A 21918-nucleotide genomic window follows, 5' to 3' on the forward strand; every position below is an offset into this window, starting at 1 on the left:
TTAAATGTAACTGTAATAAAATGTTATTAATGCAAATTTCAATTCTATTTATAATAATATAATTTGATTATAATTAAATTAAAAACTATATATATAAAAAAAAACAATAATTTAATTCATTTGAAATTCTAACTTTATTATATTTGCCTTAAGTTATATGTATATATATAATGTGGCCTCATTGACTAGGTCATTTTTAGGTAGATAAATATAATATTTTGGTTGATTATATTTTTGCTGAAATCATTTGTTCTAATTCTTTGCTTATGGATTACACCTGTTCTCCGGTTTACCCTCGATGTGTGTGCGCACGCTGTCGAGTGCTGGGATGAGGAACTGAATTGAGTTCTAAGTAGGAGTTAATGCTCAGGGCCCTTTGGGGAAAAAGAATCCACTTCAAAGGCTCTGACTGAAAGCTGGAAACCCTGGGGACTGAGCACATTTTTACCAGCCTTACCGATTCATCCTGTGATATCATTCTGCTGACATGTGTTTTGTTAATTAAACTCTTTATGATAAGCTCACCCACTCTTTATGTAAACACCAGAAAGCACTCCCTGACAACACTTTATTATTGTCAAAGGCAACATTATTTTGCCATCTCTATGCGAGCTGTTTTTCCCTTTTTTTTTCTCTTTGTGTGGATTGATGTTTTTAAATCGACCAAATCAGGTCTGATCTGGGAATAGCTATTCTTTTGAAGCCGAGAAGCCCCTGTCGAAGTCAGCAAAGAAAGCAGCTTCTCAGAGGTGATAATACTCTGTTTTACCAGCGGTTGAAATTTCAAAGCGTGGCCCTCGTCCCTGAGATTTTCCAAACTCCCACGCTTGATTACAATCCGTTATCAAAGCCATCTGGGGCGCTTCAGAAAGAGAGTGCGTCCAATCCAACTTCGATTTGTTTGTTTCTTTGCCGTTACTTCGGTCCAGGAAAACATTTCTTTAGGTTGGCCTCAGACTAGTCCTACTCAAAGGAAAACTTGTGCTACTTTCAGTGTTTTCTCTTCAAATTGTGTAGTAGAAATAACAATGGAAACCTGAAATATGAAAAAAAAAATTGATTGGCTCCTGATTGGTCATAATGGATTTTAGAATTTGAAAAATGAATGTCTCCTTAGTATAAAAGCTTGTGCTACCTAAATACTAATAAACATAACATCTTCACTTTCTTTTTCCTTTCTAGATGGCTTTACTCCTCTCATGATCGCATCTTGTAGTGGAGGAGGGCTAGAAACAGGAAACAGCGAGGAAGAGGAGGATGCTTCGGCCAACGTCATCAGTGATTTCATCTACCAAGGTGCCAACCTTCACAACCAGACAGACCGAACGGGTGAGACAGCCCTACACCTGGCTGCCCGTTACGCCCGCTCAGATGCTGCAAAAAGGCTCTTGGAGGCCAGTGCAGATGCCAACATCCAGGACAATATGGGACGGACTCCATTACATGCTGCTGTGGCTGCAGATGCACAAGGGGTCTTCCAGGTATGTGAGCCAGTTTTTCATAAGGGAATACAGAATAATAATAATGTTTAACATTGTGTGTCTCCACCGATTTCTGCATCATTATCTCTTTTTTCTGAAACATGTTAACTTTTGTCCCTTTGCAGATTTTGATACGTAACCGTGCCACAGACCTGGATGCCCGCATGCATGATGGCACTACACCTCTGATACTGGCAGCAAGACTCGCGGTCGAGGGCATGGTGGAGGAACTCATCAACTGCCATGCTGATGTCAATGCCATTGATGATTCTGGTATACTGCCATACTCAAACACTGTCAAACATATTATTGTTATCAATTATCATTACATGTACAAGTTGAATCAGAAAACATTGAACCAAAAAAATAAAGTGTTCAGCAAAGGCCAGGTGGCACCTCATGAAGTTGGTTCGGAGAAGATAAGATATACATTACCATTCAGTTTGGTTTTGATTCAAATCTAATTTTAAAAATGCGGTTCCTTTGCACTTTCTATTCCTCAAAGAATTCTAAAAAAAGTGTATTACAGCATCGACAAAAATATTAAGCAGCAACAAAAATGTTTTTAGCATTATTAATAATAAAAAAATAATAGTAAATCTTGAGCACTAAATCAGCTTATTAGAATGATTTCCGAAAGATTGTGTGACCCTGAAAACTCAAGTAATGGCTGCTGAAAATTCCACTTTGCCATCACAGGAATAATTACATTTTTAAAATATATATAAAAGAGAGAGAGAAAAAAAGTTATTTAAAAAAAATCACAATATTACTGTGTTTATTTTGTTTAAATACATGCAGTTGAGACTTATTTCATTAAACACCGAAAATATTTGACCAGCCTCAAACTTAAGTTTTGATGTATCCATATTGTTCACCAATACACAATCTACAATATTTAATTAGATTTGTTTATTAATTTTTATGACTTTGCTATTATCCTAAAATGTGTAAAATAGTAATAATTAAGTAGTTTTGTCCAAACATTTCACTGGTCACATATAATATGGTGAGATTTTACTGCTAATGTATACAATATTATATATTTATTACTATTTTATCTCAATGACATTACCATGTATTAGTATTGTTGGTTTCTTAGTAAATGTAATTGAGCACAGGCTGAAGTGGTTTCTGTTTGTGCTACAGGTAAATCTGCACTTCACTGGGCAGCCGCTGTCAACAACGTAGATGCAGCGATGGTATTGCTGAAGAACGGGGCAAATAAAGATATGCAAAACAATAAGGTAAGCAGCACTTTATTCATTTGCATCACAAATAATGCTGGTATTTTCAAAATAACACACTTCACATTATATTCATACTCACATAGTACAAACACTTATTTTTTTTCAAAATGCTTTTGGCTTACCAACTATTTTCCCACGTTCAGGAGGAGACTCCTCTATTCTTGGCGGCAAGAGAAGGAAGTTACGAGACTGCTAAAGTTCTTATCGAGCATTTTGCTAATCGAGAGATCACGGACCACATGGATCGGCTCCCACGGGATATCGCTCAGGACAGAATGCATCATGACATTGTGCGGCTCATCGACGAATACAACCTGGTCCGCAGCCCTCCCATGCACAGCGCCCCTCTCTGCACCACCCTCTCCCCACCTCTCTGCTCCCCCAACGGATTCATGGGTAACATGAAACCCTCCATACAAAGTAAAAAACCCCGCAAGCCAAGCGCAAAAGGCATTGGTTGCAAGGATGGCAAAGATACGAAAGTCAAGAAGAAGAAGGCACAGGATGGAAAGGGAAACTTACTAGACAGCTCAGCTGTGCTCTCGCCGGTCGATTCCTTGGAGTCGCCCCACGGGTACATATCTGACGTCGCCTCCCCACCCCTGATGACGTCACCCTTTCAGCAGTCACCCTCCATGTCGCTTAATCACTTACAGGGTATCTCAGACACCCACATGGGCGTCAACCATCTGGGAATGGGCAACAAGCAAGACCTGGCCCATATTCAGTTTGATCCGTTACCCCCACGTCTCACCCATCTTCCAGTGGCCGGGTCTAATGGCTCAAACATCATGAATGGCCAATGCGAATGGCTCGGGCGGATGCACAATAGCATGGGTCCACAAAATCAATTCGGAGCCATGAGGAACGCCTCAGGTCAGACCAGCCTTCACCAAACCGGCCTGATGACGTCTCTTCACAATGGCCGTCCCGCCACGCTGTCTCAGATGATGAACTATCAAAGTCTGCAGAACACACACCTCAGCACGCAGCCGCATCTAATGCAGCAGATGCAGCAGAACATGCAACAGAGACCGCAGCAGACCAACATCCAGCTGCAGCACCAGAGCTCCAATCCACCCGGCGGCGTGAGCCAGAACTTACTCGGCGGTGAACTGGGTGGACCGGACAGCATGCCCATCCGCACCATCATCCCCCAGGAGACCCAGCTGTTGAACCCATCTTCTCTGGGTCCCAGTATGGTGGGAACGCAGTTCCTGACGCCACCTTCCCAGCATAGTTCCCATTACTCAGCCTCAATGGACGCCAACACCCCCAGCCATCAACTCCAAGTGCCTGACCACCACCCTTTCCTCACGCCGTCTCCGGGTTCACCGGACCAGTGGTCCAGCTCATCGCCCCATTCCAACATGTCTGACTGGTCGGAGGGCATTTCCAGTCCTCCCACAAGCATGCAGTCACAAATCGGACACATACCGGAGCAGTTCAAATAAAAAACCATAAGCCTGCTCACTGAAGGTCTTTTACATGCCTCTTTTACTAACCTTACATTTTTTTAATTTATTGATTTTTCGCTATTTATACTTCTTTCACCATTAATTTTCAAATTGGGGCACAAGAAATTATCTTAAAAATAATGAAGAAGGATTTTTTTGTGTGTGTGTGTGTAATACTTGTGACTGCAATACACTGTAAATGTACACACTGGGTATTTATTGGTTTTAAAATATGCCTGTTTTTTATTTCAGTTAACCGGCCTTCGTTTTTGTTTAAATAATTATACCTAATATTGTATAGATTACATAAAAATGCTAAGTTCTTGTATGGGCATTTTAGAGAGCATGTTTTTATACAACAAACTTCAGTGTTAAAGTAGATTTATGTTGTTTGAAACGAGCTGCTTTTCCGTTACTAGAAGATGAATGAATACAATTGTTTTGTGTTATTTCTTATATTTGTTATGATTAGGTTCTCATCTTTTTTTATGCGGCAAGGTTTATACTACAAATAAGTAGTGGTATTATAACTGAACATTTGTATAGTTCAAAGTGATTTGCTTTCTCTTTTTTTTCCTTTCTTGTATATTAAATTCCTGCTTAAGCAGATTTCTAAACGTCCACTGTGAGTGTGGATGTAAAAGTGAGGATCTTCTTACAGGAAATACTTGATACTGACTTGTATGAAACAGGTTCAAGTATCAAGTGCTCTGTATCTTTTTCCTCCGATTTTGTAGAACCGGTCATGTGGCCAAAAGTGTCTGGGGTTTTCTGGAGGTGTTTCAAATTGAACTGCTCTTTACTGTACTTCAGTTTTGTAACTTCGTTTGAGCCTATGGCTAATGTAAATAGATATATTGTATGCGTTTGTCATGTAAACAGGATTTTGTTTCAGAAATCTTAAGTGTGCCTGTGCCATGGAAATTCTAAATATTTTAATGCTACGTAGTTATGTTTTCTATCATACGCAGAACATATATATTTTTTCTCAGTATCACTGGGGTAGAGGTAAATACAATATAAACAATGTATAGACACAAATGATTAGAGGATATGACATTCAGAATAACATAATTTGATGATTTATGACTCACAATTTATTGGCCACCAATAGTTTTCCGTAAAATCACAAAAAGAAGTTAAAATGTCCTCTTTAAGTCTTCAGTACTTCCGAGTTCATCAGATTTGAACAGCACTGAGTATATATTGTCTGTAAATGTTACCTGCAAATGTGTAGTTTACATGCAGAGTATTTTCTGTCAATTCTACTGTCTGTACAAGTTTCTTTAATAAAATATACCAATGTGTATTAAAATTTCAGTCTGCTGTAAGACTTTCTTTATGGCTTTATGGCCTGTCTAGCGTATTTGCCAAGTCTATTTCTTTCACACCTTATTTTGAGTGATATCAAAGCAACTAAAAACATTTAAAGGCTGGTAATGGTTTTATTGCATTAGCCTGCAGCGCCATCTGCTGGAATACTTGAGACTATCAACAGCGCCCTCTGACGCATGTATGTCTTAACTACAGCGGGACACACACACAGCCTTCAAAATGTTCAAATGTCCACTTTAGGCACTATAAGTACCACATTAGGTAAGGCTCATTGTGTAAGGCTCACCCATAATTTTGCTCTGGACCCCACAACAAATCTTTTCAGGGGACGTGCACAGACATTTTTAGGGGACGGGGCACAAGTGGAATAAAAATTATAATCAAAAGATTAAATATCTTGAATTTTGTGATCATTCTAAATGCATTTTAATAAACTGAATCAAGCAGTGAACTGAATCATGTAGCGCTCATGAGTCATGGATGTTAGCAAGACAAATGAATAATTGCCTTTTGTCTTTTGGGTAATTAGCTGTAAATTCTAGGCACAGTTGCTTACTTCCAACCCGAATTGATTTTTAGATTTTTTATTAGTTTGACAAGGAAAGCTGTAAGCACTTTAGAGCAGAAACATATGCGCACATATAACGTAGCCATATATACAAAGCCGATTCCAAAAAAGCTGGTACACTATACAAATTTTGAGTAAAAAAGGAATGAAATAATTTACAAATTTCATAAACTTATTTTCTATTCACAACAGAATATAGTTAACATAGCAAATGTTGGAAGTGAGACATTTTGAAATGTCATAAGAAATATTGGCTCATTTTGGAGCTACACATTCCAAAAAAGTTGGGACAGGTAGCACTAAGAGGCCAGAAAAGTTAAATGTGCATATAAGGAACAGCTGGAGGACCAATTTGCAACTTCAAGGTCAATCTAATCTTTCTCTGGGCCACGGCTCATTTAAAATGGACTGTGGCAAAGTGGAAAACTGTTATGTGGTCAGACGAATCAAAATTTGAAGTTCTTTTTGGAAAACTGGGAAGCCATGTCATCCGGACTAAAGAGGACAAGGACAACCCAAGTTGTTATAAGTGCTCGGTTCAGAAGACTGGATCTCTGATGGTATGGGTTTGCATGAGTGCGTGTGGCATGGGCAGCTTACACATCTGGAAAGGTACCATCAATGCTGAAAGGTATATCCAAGTTCTAGAACAACATAGGGAACACAGGGAAGACCTTGCATTTTCCAACATGACAATGCCAGACCACATACTGCATCAATAACAACACCATGGCTGTGTAGAAGGAGGATCCGGGTACTGAAATGGCCAGCCTGCAGTCCAGATGTTTCAGAATAACATAATTTGATGATTTATGACTCACAATTTATTGGCCACCAATAGTTTTCCGTAAAATCACAAAAAGAAGTTAAAATGTCCTCTTTAAGTCTTCAGTACTTCCGAGTTCATCAGATTTGAACAGCACTGAGTATATATTGTCTGTAAATGTTACCTGCAAATGTGTAGTTTACATGCAGAGTATTTTCTGTCAATTCTACTGTCTGTACAAGTTTCTTTAATAAAATATACCAATGTGTATTAAAATTTCAGTCTGCTGTAAGACTTTCTTTATGGCTTTATGGCCTGTCTAGCGTATTTGCCAAGTCTATTTCTTTCACACCTTATTTTGAGTGATATCAAAGCAACTAAAAACATTTAAAGGCTGGTAATGGTTTTATTGCATTAGCCTGCAGCGCCATCTGCTGGAATACTTGAGACTATCAACAGCGCCCTCTGACGCATGTATGTCTTAACTACAGCGGGACACACACACAGCCTTCAAAATGTTCAAATGTCCACTTTAGGCACTATAAGTACCACATTAGGTAAGGCTCATTGTGTAAGGCTCACCCATAATTTTGCTCTGGACCCCACAACAAATCTTTTCAGGGGACGTGCACAGACATTTTTAGGGGACGGGGCACAAGTGGAATAAAAATTATAATCAAAAGATTAAATATCTTGAATTTTGTGATCATTCTAAATGCATTTTAATAAACTGAATCAAGCAGTGAACTGAATCATGTAGCGCTCATGAGTCATGGATGTTAGCAAGACAAATGAATAATTGCCTTTTGTCTTTTGGGTAATTAGCTGTAAATTCTAGGCACAGTTGCTTACTTCCAACCCGAATTGATTTTTAGATTTTTTATTAGTTTGACAAGGAAAGCTGTAAGCACTTTAGAGCAGAAACATATGCGCACATATAACGTAGCCATATATACAAAGCCGATTCCAAAAAAGCTGGTACACTATACAAATTTTGAGTAAAAAAGGAATGAAATAATTTACAAATTTCATAAACTTATTTTCTATTCACAACAGAATATAGTTAACATAGCAAATGTTGGAAGTGAGACATTTTGAAATGTCATAAGAAATATTGGCTCATTTTGGAGCTACACATTCCAAAAAAGTTGGGACAGGTAGCACTAAGAGGCCAGAAAAGTTAAATGTGCATATAAGGAACAGCTGGAGGACCAATTTGCAACTTCAAGGTCAATCTAATCTTTCTCTGGGCCACGGCTCATTTAAAATGGACTGTGGCAAAGTGGAAAACTGTTATGTGGTCAGACGAATCAAAATTTGAAGTTCTTTTTGGAAAACTGGGAAGCCATGTCATCCGGACTAAAGAGGACAAGGACAACCCAAGTTGTTATAAGTGCTCGGTTCAGAAGACTGGATCTCTGATGGTATGGGTTTGCATGAGTGCGTGTGGCATGGGCAGCTTACACATCTGGAAAGGTACCATCAATGCTGAAAGGTATATCCAAGTTCTAGAACAACATAGGGAACACAGGGAAGACCTTGCATTTTCCAACATGACAATGCCAGACCACATACTGCATCAATAACAACACCATGGCTGTGTAGAAGGAGGATCCGGGTACTGAAATGGCCAGCCTGCAGTCCAGATGTTTCAACCATAGAAAACACTTAGCGCATCATAAAGAGGAAAATGCAACAAAAAATACTTAATACAGGCTAGTTGCTCAACTGTCTTAGACAAGAATGGGACAACATTTCTATTCCTTAACTTGAGCAACTTGTCTCCTCAGTCCTCAGACGTTTGCAGACTGTTACAAAAAGAAGAGAGTTGAGATGTGTTGATGTAAGGGGAAGTCGTGGCCTGGTTAGTGACTCGGACTCACAATTGAAAGGATGTGAGTTCGAGTCTTGGGACGGCAGGCATTGTAGGTGGGGGGCGTGCATGTACAGTGCTCTCTCCACCCTCAATACCACGACTTAGGTGCCCTTGAGCAAGGCATCGAACCCCCAACTGCTCCCCGGGTGCCCCGCAGCATAAATGGCTGCCCACTGCTCCGTGTGTGTGTTTGTGCATATTTTACTTCGGATGGATTAAATGCAGAGCATACTTGGTGAATGTCACGTCACTTTCTTTTTCTATTTTTCTGAATAAAATATTGAAATTTGAAACTTCCACATCATTGCATTCTGTTCTGACATTGATAGTAGTTCATTATGATGCTGCTAAATAACCTCTGACCATCCATACAATCAATATTGTTTTTGTATAGTATTAGAACAATGTCTGTTTTTCAGCAATTCAAGCTCTTTGAATATGAATTATAGACGGTTTCAACAGCATCAACATAAACAAACATTAATGCGCGTGCACGCTTTTGCGGACCTAACTTAACTTCCGGTAGACTCCAAATAGAATCAAATGACAACAGCCAAGTCCCTCTAGAGTTGATATTTTTTGATAACAAACAAAATGTTTGCTGCGTGGATCAGGCGGACTTAATGATATGCAAATTCATTATTTGCCAACAGGAGATGTTTTAGAGCATAGACATAAAGCGCGAGAAATAGAGGTTTCCCCAGTAACAGCTGTAAACAAAGCAGAGCTGGTACGCTCATACGCTGCTTTATCAGGCATATAACTTGCAAGTCTTCCTTCAGAAATACAGCAATATAAAAACACCTGTGCCTCGTTTTGATATTTAAACATATAAATGTAAGGAATTATTATTATTAAAAGTGCAGTACGTAGCGTTACTCATGTTTATTCAACGAAGCCTTTTTGAAAATCTAGCAGTTTTAAAATTGTGGCGAGTCTCCAAAAATAAAATAAATGTATGGGAAACACACCCCACAGCACAACCACCTGAGCCCAACTTCAGTCTACTCATCACCTTAACTTTAACTGCGTTTGTAGAAGGCAAGACACTGCAGCCAACAGACCGGAAGTTAACTTAGGTCCAGGCGCGTGCGCCCGATGAAACCGTCTATACAGTATAATGATTCATGCCAGTGTTCTCAACGCACTTAACTGTAGACCACATTTTACTTGTATGTGACACTGCACATAAGTGTTGAAACGGTGCTTATTTCAGACAATTTTCTCACCGTCATCACCTATTGCACCTATTGCAGCTAATAGAAAATTCACATTAAAAAAATCTAACAAATATGAAATAGAAACTGATTGTAGATAGGCCTGCTCTAGATACTGTGATTTACACAAAAACGACAAAGGCACATCATGACATTCAAGTAAAACATTTTTTTTTTCTGTAAATCTATCTGATGTTCATATCAAAAGCAAATTTCACCTTCTGCAATTACCTTCCACACGTCCACAGTTTATTCTACTGAGTTCACTGTAACGCATTTGTTCCGCGTGTACTGACATTCAAATGTTTATGGTCGTTAAGATTGTTTATGTTTTTGAAAGATGTCTCATAACTTAGATAACCCATCCTCTGCTTACTCTGCACTGAAATGTAATTTATTCCTATGATGGCATAGCAGAATTTTCAGCATTACTCCAGTCTTCAGTGTCACATTATCCTTTAGAAATCATTGTAACGTGCTGATTTGGTGCACAAGAAACATTCCTTATTAATATCAATGTTGAATGATAATACCAACCCAAAATGTCAAACTGTCTTGCAAAACTGGTGTAAACTACAGAATAGTAATGCTATTTTCATTTATTTACCATTTTGCAAAGTCCCTGTTAAATCTGAGGCTTGAGAGATACTGTAGGGAGGTATACCTTTTCTTATTAATCCAAAGATTTAGACTGCATCAGTTAAATCAGACCAGCAGAAAGTTACATAATACACAATGACCGCACCTCTGCATCTGCTGCATGTTCTTATAGCACACAGGGTAAAAACTTTGCCCAAAATATAATGTCTACACATTAATAAATATTGTAAGTCAAAAGCAGTGTTTTGCAGTGCTTGCTCAGAGCAGGACAGTGCAAGGAGGTGAATGATTGCTGAGTAAATGTCTTTTCAAGATGAATAAGTGTTTAGGTGTGACTTTCTAAATGAAGGAAATGGCCATTAAAAAAAAAATAAAAAAATAAAAAGTTACATATAAAATTATATTTATTATGCTTAAATATAGAATATTGAATTGTATGCAACAATGCAGAAATTGATCACTAAATCATTAATTTATTCTCAATAATTTCTTTTCTATTAAGGCTCTCCTTAATAAATTCGTCAGATACTTCAGATAAACGCAGACCAATGGTTGGCGGCTGACATCCCAGCTAGGAATATTATTGTTCTGAATGGTCTGAGAACATGTATGTGCTAGTAATGTTTTCAGCTGCAAGTTTTGTTTCAGTTCCCAGAATGTTCTGCTAAAAGGTATAACATTCTCTAAAAAACATTCTAAAAATATTTATTTATAACATTATTAGAACATCATCCCCTAACATTCTTATATTTAAGAAGGAAACTTTCCATTGGACATAGGATGTGGACTCAGATGTTGCTCAGATGTCAAATTTTGGTTAAAAGTAAAAACAAGACCTTTGTTTGATGAAGCTTCAACTTCATTAAATAACTCCAAAAACAGCACTATCAGCTTCACTAATTATTTCTTTCATACATTTACAAATGTTCTTATAAAGATTAACAGAGGTTTAGATGTTGATGTCTGTTTAAAAGTAATAGTTTGGTTTGACATCACCATTATGTTGATCAGTGTTTGCTTTAGTTGGGCAGTTTGACAATTGACTTTTCAATGTTTTTTCTTGCTGCTGTGTATGTTATGGCAAAAACAGTAAGAGAAGCTGTGATTTGATGGTGTTGGTTGCTTGCTAATGTTTAAAATAACAGCAGAATGGTTATCTGATTTAATCTATGGTGTTAGTTGCACACTGTTTATTATCGCAACTCAATGGTTCAACAGATTGAGATCCAGCAGAAATGTAATCAGATCATTTCAAGAATAAAATAAAAACTTGTTTGTCACACAAACATTAAGAATCAGTGTATGAATCTAAACAGTGTTGACGTGCTTCATGCTTATGCTCTAAACAATGTGATGACATGACAAAATGCTAAATTCACAAAACTGTGTTTTCCTTGTAGTCAGGAGGATATTTATGTAAAAATTATACTCATTCATACTTATTCTGACCTTTACTTATTGAAATGAATGAAAGTGATCATACTAAATTTAATTAAAACCACTGACAAATGTGTAAAACCTACTGGTTTGAAGGCAGAGATTTGTAAATTTTTAATGACAATTAAGTATTTTAATTAAGTAATCTAATGACTCGTTCTAAATCTTGGAAATACTCTTGACAACATTTTGGAATAACAATTGTTAAAATGTTTTCTTTTTTTTTTACTCAGAATTAATTAATTATTCTGTAATGTGCAAAAAAATATAATTATGCTGTACTGTACTTGTATTGTTTTTATTCTTTTATTCCATATACAAATTGGAAACTTGATATCAGACTTGTATCTCCCCTTTAATACCTACATTTATATATTTTACATTACTTCACAAATTCACCAGGAATCTGCACATAATAAATTGACTATCTATATATCACAACAGACAAAGTATTGTCAGTGCACTTATGTGTAACCTGGCTTCTTCCATAGTACTGGAATGCCCATAAACATAATAAAAAATAATATAGCAAATAATTATCGTTATATAACTGGGAAAGATCAAGACTCAGCTCATGAATTTAGCTTCATGCCTTAGCATTTCCAAGTTATCTTTTAAAAAGACAGTTAAAACAGGTGCGTTCTTTCCTCAACAAAACACAACATAAGGCCCAATAACAATATCTGTTGGCATAATTCTCATTCACAACAGCACATCGCCAATTATTCGCATTTTAACTGTATTTACAGTGTGTGTTTGTTGCTGGTATTTTGAAGTGTGGTAGTAGTGAAGGCTGTACTCTCAAGGGGTTGTCATTCATCCACCTATACTCACTCGTATCTGTTCGGACTAAACGTGGCCTCATGATTCCCGCCGGAGCCTTTTACCCTTTTCTCTCATTTTTCTCCCACAGATTTGCCAGAGTGGATTGTTGATAGTTTATTATCTGGAAGGTACGTGGCGGTAAATGTGGCTGTTTTCATTAATTGCCGACAAAGGGGCTGTTGTTTAGCTGCGGGTTGCTAACGTTAGTCCTCATCTCATTAAGCAGCGTTAGCTGTTAGCTGCTTGTAACTGTATTTCAGTCAAAACATGCAAATCAGTTTACGGTCAGGACAGCAGCTCTCACAGATGGTTAAATCTACCTCTCCATGTGAGTGTGTGGTCATTTAATATATTATTTAGTTTTTTTTTTAGATGCCTGGGCGACAGCTAGCTAGTTACTTTCTATATAAACTAATAACAGGCTAGCTTGTCTTGTCAGAATCCAGGCGGTCAGGTTTGTGTTCAGTAATGTTAACGTTAGCTGTTTGAAACAAATGTACATGTCATTTGTGTCTGGGATTTTATTGTTATTATAATTTGATTGGGTAATGTTGGAATTAAAGCTGCTCGTGTGCTAACGTCAGTTAGCTTGGACGCCAAAGAACTGAGTTATTGCTCCAAAGCTCCTGACACCCCGATGCTTGACATGCAGCTTATGAAACGCCGCATGCCCTCAAAAGAGAGCCGTTAAGGTTGTTTGAAAGTGCTTTTGCTTGTGTGTTTGCAGACGGTGGTCGCAGGATGGACGCGGAGCTGGGTGCTGACAATACCCGCAGAAAGATGGAGGCGGCGGGCGAGGCGCTGGAGATCATGCCGCTGGAAATGTATGATTCAGCCCGAGCCAAAATAGCGGCTAATCTGCGATGGCTGTTTGCCAAAGCCTTCGGTATCGGTGAGTTTGTTTGATTGTGTTTATGAATAAGTACAGAGACTATTTGATTATTATTATTAATAACAGACTGTGTGATATGTAGTCAAGGACAGTTGGCTAGACAGACAGACTCACCTGTGGTATTACCACCTGATACCATCTCTGTACTATGGTACTGAGCAATGATTATGGGAATGATTGATTACCATATTCATAGTTACTTAGGCTTGTCGTGTTACATGTCCAAAATGGTATTTCTATACTACTTTAACATGTACTTTGTTCTTTTATGTAGTACTTAAAGGATACTGTGGGATGTACAAATTATATTTTAATAAAACCATGGTATATATTTACTCTGCCTAACTGTACAAAAAGCACACGGACATTGAACTGCACTGGTATCAGATGATAATACCGTGGAACTGTGATGGATACTGCTGAAAGTAATTTTCCTGGGTATTTAAATAAAACGTTTTCAAGTTGGTCTAACAGTAGTGTTTAAGAAATAGTATATAAGTTGAAAATTAGTAATCAGATGTAAAATAAAACGCTGCATTAGTCTTCACTGTACAAATTAAATAAACAGGGATTCTAATTAAGGCTTCTAATTAAGCTGCTACTTTTTTGTAAACATTTACATCAGTATCATGGTGTTGCTATGGTATAGAAATGGTATTGCTGGTGTTTTACTCTGTTATCCATTCAGAGGGCACGTGATTTAGGGTAATTATTTTAAGTAGTGCACAAAACAAATACCACTCAACACCTTGCGAGGTCAAGAAATATTACCTATGTATTAATTGCAAATTGCCTACAAATGTTATGCCTGAAAAGGCCTAATCAGCCCTATTCTTTACTGATTTGTCTAGTTGAATTATGTAAAGATCTCTCTGAAGTAGCAGTCTGTGGGATTTATGGGGGAGTGAAGTTGTTTTGGAGTGGGAGGGCAGCAGTCCGAGTCCACTGTTGTGGTATTTCAGACAGGATCACAAGCATTTGTCCCATCTGCAGTGCTTGCACTATTGAAATGTTGTGGATGAACAGGAAGGGTTTTCCTAATGCTAGTGACTCCCTGTCAGCAGATATGGAGCATTGTATGCAGGGCACCTAGAGTCGGTTTTGTTAGTTCAATGCAAAGGAGTATATTATGTATACGTTAAAACAATGCTAGCTTTGCCATCATTTAATTGCCTTTACATTATTCAATACTTTTTTTCTTCTGTGGAGCACAAATGGAGAAGTTCAGCAGAATATCCAGGCTGCTCTTTTGGATATGAAAGTGAATGGGGAGAAAGCCTGTTTACTTTCAGTACATTCAGTTAGGGCACATAAAGACATCAAACAAGTGCAAGTGCAACTCGTCTTTGCTGCATATTTTATACATAAAAGTAGGAAGCTTTCTTGTTTATTTGAAGTGGGCATAATTAACCAATATACACAACAGTAGTGTTTAAGGATGCCTTTAACTTGTAGTCATGCACAGTTGATAACTCCTCACTAATGAGACATAATTATTAATTCTGTACTCAGTGTGGGTTAGCTGTGAGTACTTGCATATGGAACAGGCAGTGACCAGAAGCCATAGTTGCCCCAGGTATATTTTTAGCCTTTGCTCTAATATCAGTCACTGATGACTGTTACATGTGAGCAGTGCTGTATGTGGCCAAATGATATCAAACTTCTAAGAGGTGGAACATTTTCATGTACAGTTGTGTACAGATTTTACGCATGTACTAATATGTAGTCTGTACCCCCCTTTTACTAAAAGGCACTAAAAGTCTGTCATCATGAGTGAATGAAACAGAAATGTGGTGTGCAAGACTCAGTTTTCGGTGTTTCAGTTTGCCATAACACTAATTGGTAACAATAATAATATGAATTTTAATGTATTATGTAAACATGGGATAATTCATTGCATTTCTTGGAGGGTCAGATATGTGCTTGTTAGCGGGTTGAGGTTCAAGTACAGTTTATCCCACCATTATTCAGTTCTTTGTCCCCCCACCCCATTCTGGCTCATCTGTTATTCAGGGATTCCCTTCAGTAAAGCTGCAGTTAAAGCGGAGTTGTTTCGGCCCAGTAATTGGCCTGAATGGCTATGAAGGCCATGTGCCTCTTTACTGGCAGAAGTGGCCCAGATTTGGAAGGCTTCTTTGCATTCTGCTAATCACTGCTTTGAATGTCGTTTTGAATGTCAATCAGTATATATATATTTTTTTTTTTATTGAGATGTAGTATAAAGGCAAATGATTGCAACTGGGCTCCTGTTTTCTGCTTCTAGCTCATTGGTGTAGATTTGTGAATTTTTCATGTTTAATATAGTTAACATACACTAAGATGACATTCTGGTACCACTTTACAAAAATGTACATGCATATAACTTTATTTAACTGCAGTAGTTAATAGCAATGAAAATACTTCTAAAGCATTTATTAATCTTGGTTTATGTTAATTTCAACATTTACTAATACAGTATTAAAATCAAAAGTTGTGTCTGTCAATATTATTCAATGGACCTGAGCTAATATGAACTAAAAATGAACAGTTTGATTCATAGATATTGTAACAAGTGTGTTGCTCATTGTTAGTAATGTTATTGTGAAGTGATATCAATTCTTAACTATTATGTCTGCAGGTTTATGACCTCATAAGAACTGACAGATTTATATAATTGAAAGTATATATTTTATGCATTGCTTAATGAATCATTTGTCACAGTATATGACAATTGAAAATGAACTAGACATAACTGAATAAACCAAAAGATATGTTGATCTCTTATAGGACCTAAAGTAGACACTCCATTTATACGTTCATATAAATATTTTTCAAGTCATTCATTAAAATGTTCCAGCTGTGAATAGATATCCCCATGCACATGTTATGCAATGCTAAAACAATGCTTTGATTACTTTCTTGTGTCATAAATGTATAACACTTACTTGCCTTTTTTTTTTAACACTATTGAGTACCATTCTTTAAACTGCCTGCTTGTGGCAGACATACTGGTTTGGAACAAAGCAGACAGCTCCACGTGGTATATCAGAGGGGGCAGGTGTGTGCATAAATGCATGCTCTATGATTGCACCCTGTGCCTTCACATTAATGATATGCTTCTCCTGGGGGATACCGGTGCAGAGGGTGTGGATGTACGAGAGCTGGGTGTGGACGGACGGAGCAAAGGCTGCCCAGACTAGGACACGTCTGGCCTTGCTCCCCTCTGTTTCAGCTTTTTGGTTACAGCCAGACCCCAGCTGCCACAGCTCATCTGCGTCTGCACAGGAGATCTCGTGAAGAGGGTAGAGCCCTATGGCTGGCTTTTCACACCATCACGCTATTGTCTAGCACGTAGTGCATTAGTTGGCAACAAAGCAAGGGATTGCTGGCAGATTGCATCTGATGCCAGATGCAGCAGAGTTATAGCAGCAATAACAGTTGAAAACATCCTCCGTAGACTTATTTCATCAGGGTCTTTTTATCCTAATTTATTATTTTCTCCTCCTGTCAGATCACATCCCGGAGGACCTGCGAGATCCGTTCTATACAGACCAGTATGACCAGGAGCACATTAAGCCTCCAGTGATCCGGTTACTGCTGTCCTGTGAGCTGTACTGTCGCGTGTGTGCCCTCATTCTCAAAGGAGACCAGGTGGCCTCTCTGCAGTCCCACCAGTCAGTCATCCAGGCCTTGTCTCGCAAAGGCATCTATGTCATGGAGGGGGATGACACGCCTGTCTCAGACTCCGATCTGACCTGCCAGCCAATTAAAATGGTGCGTCAATGTTGCATTTAAAACGTATTATGTCATTTTGTATCTTTGGATATGTTTGGAACACTACTCATACTATTTTTGCATCTATGTATATATGGGGTTATATATTTATTAATATGTGATTTACATGTAATATACGTTTATATATACAATCATGTTACCATTCAAAAGTTTGGCAGTAAGAAAAAACAAAACAAAGAAACTAATGTTTTTTTTCAGCAAGAACACATGAAAGTGCCAATATAAAAACTAATTTATTAAGTTTATTATTTTTGGCTATGATGCCTAATTTATTAAGTTTATTATTTTTGGCTATATCATCGGCTATGATGCATTTACATGATTTACAGTTCTCTTTTGGAGCGTGTGTTGGAAATGTAACACCCCTTACCAAAATTAGGTTTCATCACCCAAGTCTTCACGAACCACTGTAAACAGTATTATATCTATGATAACTATGGCATCAGTATTGGAGGTTGATACAATGTGCTACCTCAGGAAAAAAAAGGCCAGAGCAGCCAGTAGTTGGGCATTATGCATATGTATCACGTGGTGATGTAGCTAGGTCACTGGAAAAATTTAAATTTCTAATTAATGAGGGTTCATATACAAGGTACTTGAAAAATCCTTGAAAACTGACATATTTATAAAAAGGTTCTTGAATGTTTAAAAGGCAGTATATATGAAATTAGAATTAATTTTAGTGTTTGTTTTAAAAACAATGTTTTCTCGCAAAATTAACCATGCAGCATGTCTGATATAAATACAGAGCTGTTTCTCCTGGCTTTTAGCAGCGCACAATATCTTGCGATATTACTCCTGTAGGTGAAAAGCGTTCTCACAATATCAGGAAAAAATGTATTCTTTGGTAGAGCTTTTGATAGGGCTTGCTTTATATTGTTGTTATATTGCTATATATTGTCTTTTATTACAAGCTTGGATCACATCTCCATCTCAGCCGCTCGGTCCACAAACTCTTCCTCTGCATATATGTTGTGAGTTTCAGCTGTTTTAATGTTCATCTGGAAAAATGGTGTGCATTATCTCACTAAATTTATAACGTAAATATAAATCATTAATAAAAATATGGAAAAAAATAAAAGTTTTAAACCTCCGCTCGGAGTTTGTATGTGGCCAAGTATTAAATTTACATGGATTTAAACATCGTTGAATCACACAGTAAAATGAAACATCACCAGGCTGTTGGCACCCTCTGTGGGTATTTGTTATAATTAGGGCTGTAGCTATCGAATATTTTAGTAATCGAGTGTTCTACCAAAAATTCCATCGTTTTATCGAGTAATCGGATAAAATTCGTTATTGCTTAATTAAAGTGCAATATTAATTATGCAAGAGAAAATAAGACTCCTGGGTCTCTTAAAATGAACAACTAAGTTTCCTTTTTAATTTTTTTTTTTTTTTTTTTATTTTTTTTTTTTTTAAATGCATAGAATGCAATGCTTACATCAAAAATAAACATTTAATTATTACCCATTGTACTTGTACTGTGAGCAATGACAATAAAGTTGACAGATGAATTAAGTGCCATTCAGTTGGGGTTTTAAAGAAATTTTTTTTTGAGATGCACATTAAACACTTAATTATTAAATTATTAAACAATAAATTTATCTCTTAATTATTGAAAATTAACTTAACTTTTTGGAAAACGGGGTTTACTATGAAAAATAAAACATTCAAGAAAAAAAAAATGTTTTATTGTTATTATTATTATTATTATTATTATTATTATTATTATTATTATTATTATTTTTATAGTAGTAGGCTATGTACATTCTGCTAAACAATAGTCTTTAACCAGACGTTTATTTTGACGGGTTGACGTACCTTTACAGTTCTGTGTGTGTACGCTAGTTTTACTCAAATCAAATGGTCAAATGCTCATGAAGTGACTGTCAGAGCAGTTCTGGAGATGTTGTTCATGTGTTCACGTCCTAATTTACTGAGACAGCAGACGCTGAAATCACTGTATCATCACGCGCGCTTCAGTGTGTGTGATAAAGGAAGACGCGCTTCCGCTCCATTCATTAACACAGACACCCAGTACATGCAGGATTCGTATTTAAATGGACTGATCCGGCTTAAAGGAACACTCCGACCTTTGGGGACTTTAGCTTATTCACAGTATCCCCCAGAGTTAGATAAGTCCATACATACCTTTTTCATTTCTGTGCGTTCTGTAAGTGTTATTTGACGCACCCACCGCAAGCCTAGCTCAGCACAAAGACTGGATGTAAATGGATAATGGTAGCATAGTAATCCCAATAAGTGACAAAATAATGCAAACATTTTACTATTTACATGTTGTGATCTGTATAGTCACAGCGTGTACAAATAAAAAGGCTATATGAGACCGAGACCCTTTTTAATCGTATAAATACTGGGAACTATATTCTCACTAGGCGTAGGAGCACAACTAACTTTACTTGGGCGGAGTGGCTACTTGGGCGGAGTGATTAGCGCAGCACACGAGACCATAAACAAAACAAACGTGACTAACTAGCTAGACGTGACTCGTGATCATGGCTGACTTTGAGGAATTGTCAGACTCAGAGGAATTTTACTGTGTATCAAATCAAGATCCAGAACCATATAGTTTTGAGCCAGAATACACAGACGAGGAGTTACAAACTTTGGAAGCTGCAAGTCAAGATGCCGGAACAGATTGATGTCGAAGGGAGAATCAGAACGAACACAGAAATAGTTTTTGCACAATGAACCCACAGACAGTAACGTTAGCCTACTATTTCACAAACCAGCTCTATCTTGCAATGGACACACGCAACGACATTCTCTTTACGTTTGCCCGCACCCTCAAATAAAAACACTGCGGAATCCTTGCAGTATGCGATTTTAGACGAACCGCTTGTCTCCTTCCGCTTTGTGGGTGATGTAAACGCGTTGTCACATTAAAAAAATCATTGCGAAAGAACCTGACGTGAGATTTAAAATAAATTAAAATAAGCTTTGATGCAGAGGAATTTGCCTCAAGAATTTCTTGTAATCGAGTTACTCGAGTTACTCAAGGAATTGTTTCAGCCCTAGTTATAATACATATTATGTATAAGCATATTACACTGTTTTTTTGTATAAATAAAACCATGTGATTACTTAGTTTTGATATTTTATTTGAACCAACTATTATTGTCTCATCGTTAGTTTAATATATAAACGGAGTCAAATATAAAGCCTGTTTTTCACTTCTATTTTTTTTTTTTTTTTTTTTTTAAATCAGATTTCTCAAAAATAATCAGTATTAACAAGATTATCATTAGTTATGGCTCTAGATTAGTTAAATGTTTAAAAATATCACTATATTGTTTTGCATTTTGTGATTAAAAGACAAATAATTTGTCATTGAACATTTCTTAAAAATAGTATTAAAATACTGTCTTGTTCTAGTAAACCAAGTATCTGTATTTTGTCTCATCTCCTGAGTGTATTGTTACACCCCTAGTGTCTACGAGCATGATCTAGTTCATAACTTTCCAAGTGTATGATAAAGCTTTTACTCTTTAGGTCAATCATATATTAATTAAAGAAATAACTTTGAATAAGGAAATACCTTGCCACAGCCATTGCATGCATGTGCTGCACTTTATTTGTACCCTTTTTTTTTTTATTAGTTTATTTATTAGAATTTGAAAGATGGTGATATTGTGATCACTGATTTTAGTCCTTGAAAACAAAAAAAGTATTGCTTGAAAAGTCCTTGAAAGTACTGGAATTTCATTTAGCAGATTCTGTACGAGCCCTGATTAAAGCTGTTCTTATGAACTTGTTAACCAAAGAATCCTGAAGAAATACCACAACATTTTAAGCATAACAGCCATTTCCTAGATTATTATTTTTTTTTTCAAAAGCTTTAGGTATTTACCGAAATGAAAATTCTGGGCCAAAACCCAAAATTCTGGATGCACTTGGCCGAAAACTGAAATGGAAAATGCTTTTCAATAATTATTTATTATTTTATTCAATAATGAAGTCGTTTTGGAAGTATTTTTAATTTGAAGTCAATTTAAATGATACTGAATTGAAAAAAACACAAGCCAATAAAATAACCAGTTTGATTGAAAAACAAAATTATACAGAAAAAAATATTAATATTAAATATTAATATTTTAGTTTTATTCCATTCATTGAATTTTTTTTATTCCATTCACAAGAGGGTAGCGTCATTTTACCAGCGTTGCCATGTTACAGCACAGTAGCGCTATAGCAAACAGGAACAAGTATTCTGCATAGAAATTTTCTGTCAGTTTGAGCGGACTTTAATTTTCCAGTGCTTTTCCATGAGCGGCACATGAGAGACTGAACGCATATTCATAGAGCGGGATATTTAGTGTCACGTAAGGGAGAGTTAAACCTGCGTGCCAAATGAACACTGCGGGATGTGGCACAGCATATATTTTTGGATCATATTTTCGGACGTCCTTCGCTTTT

General features: G+C 37.0%; 2 protein-coding genes across 7 annotated transcripts in view; both read left to right on the forward strand.

The window, feature by feature from the left end:
- Nucleotides 1-5508, forward strand: part of notch1b (notch receptor 1b) — a 45812-nt gene extending 40304 nt beyond the window's left edge. Inside the window, exons 31-34 of the mRNA XM_026212203.1 lie at nucleotides 1183-1481; nucleotides 1607-1754; nucleotides 2631-2728; nucleotides 2875-5508. Of these exons, the coding sequence (XP_026067988.1) occupies nucleotides 1183-1481; nucleotides 1607-1754; nucleotides 2631-2728; nucleotides 2875-4185 (1856 nt within the window). The 3' untranslated portion in view covers nucleotides 4186-5508. The remainder of the gene's footprint in view (nucleotides 1-1182; nucleotides 1482-1606; nucleotides 1755-2630; nucleotides 2729-2874) is intronic.
- Nucleotides 5509-12764: 7256 nt separating this feature from the next.
- camsap1b (calmodulin regulated spectrin-associated protein 1b) overlaps nucleotides 12765-21918 on the forward strand; it is a 35058-nt gene continuing 25904 nt past the window's right edge. For 4 of the 6 annotated variants that reach the window (XR_003276624.1, XR_003276626.1, XR_003276623.1 and 1 more), the window contains exons 1-3: nucleotides 12970-13140; nucleotides 13540-13704; nucleotides 17195-17457. Coding sequence is in view for 2 of the 6 variants with exons in the window: in XM_026212205.1 (XP_026067990.1) it covers nucleotides 13080-13140; nucleotides 13540-13704; nucleotides 17195-17457 (489 nt within the window). In the remaining 4 variants the exon portion in view is untranslated. Of the gene's footprint in view, nucleotides 12941-12969; nucleotides 13141-13539; nucleotides 13705-17194; nucleotides 17458-21918 lie in introns of those variants that run through there. The other 2 variants (XM_026212206.1, XR_003276625.1) reach the window with 2 other exon arrangements.

The sequence above is a fragment of the Carassius auratus genome, chromosome 30 (assembly GCF_003368295.1).
Source record: "Carassius auratus strain Wakin chromosome 30, ASM336829v1, whole genome shotgun sequence".
Lineage (NCBI taxonomy): Eukaryota > Metazoa > Chordata > Actinopteri > Cypriniformes > Cyprinidae > Carassius > Carassius auratus.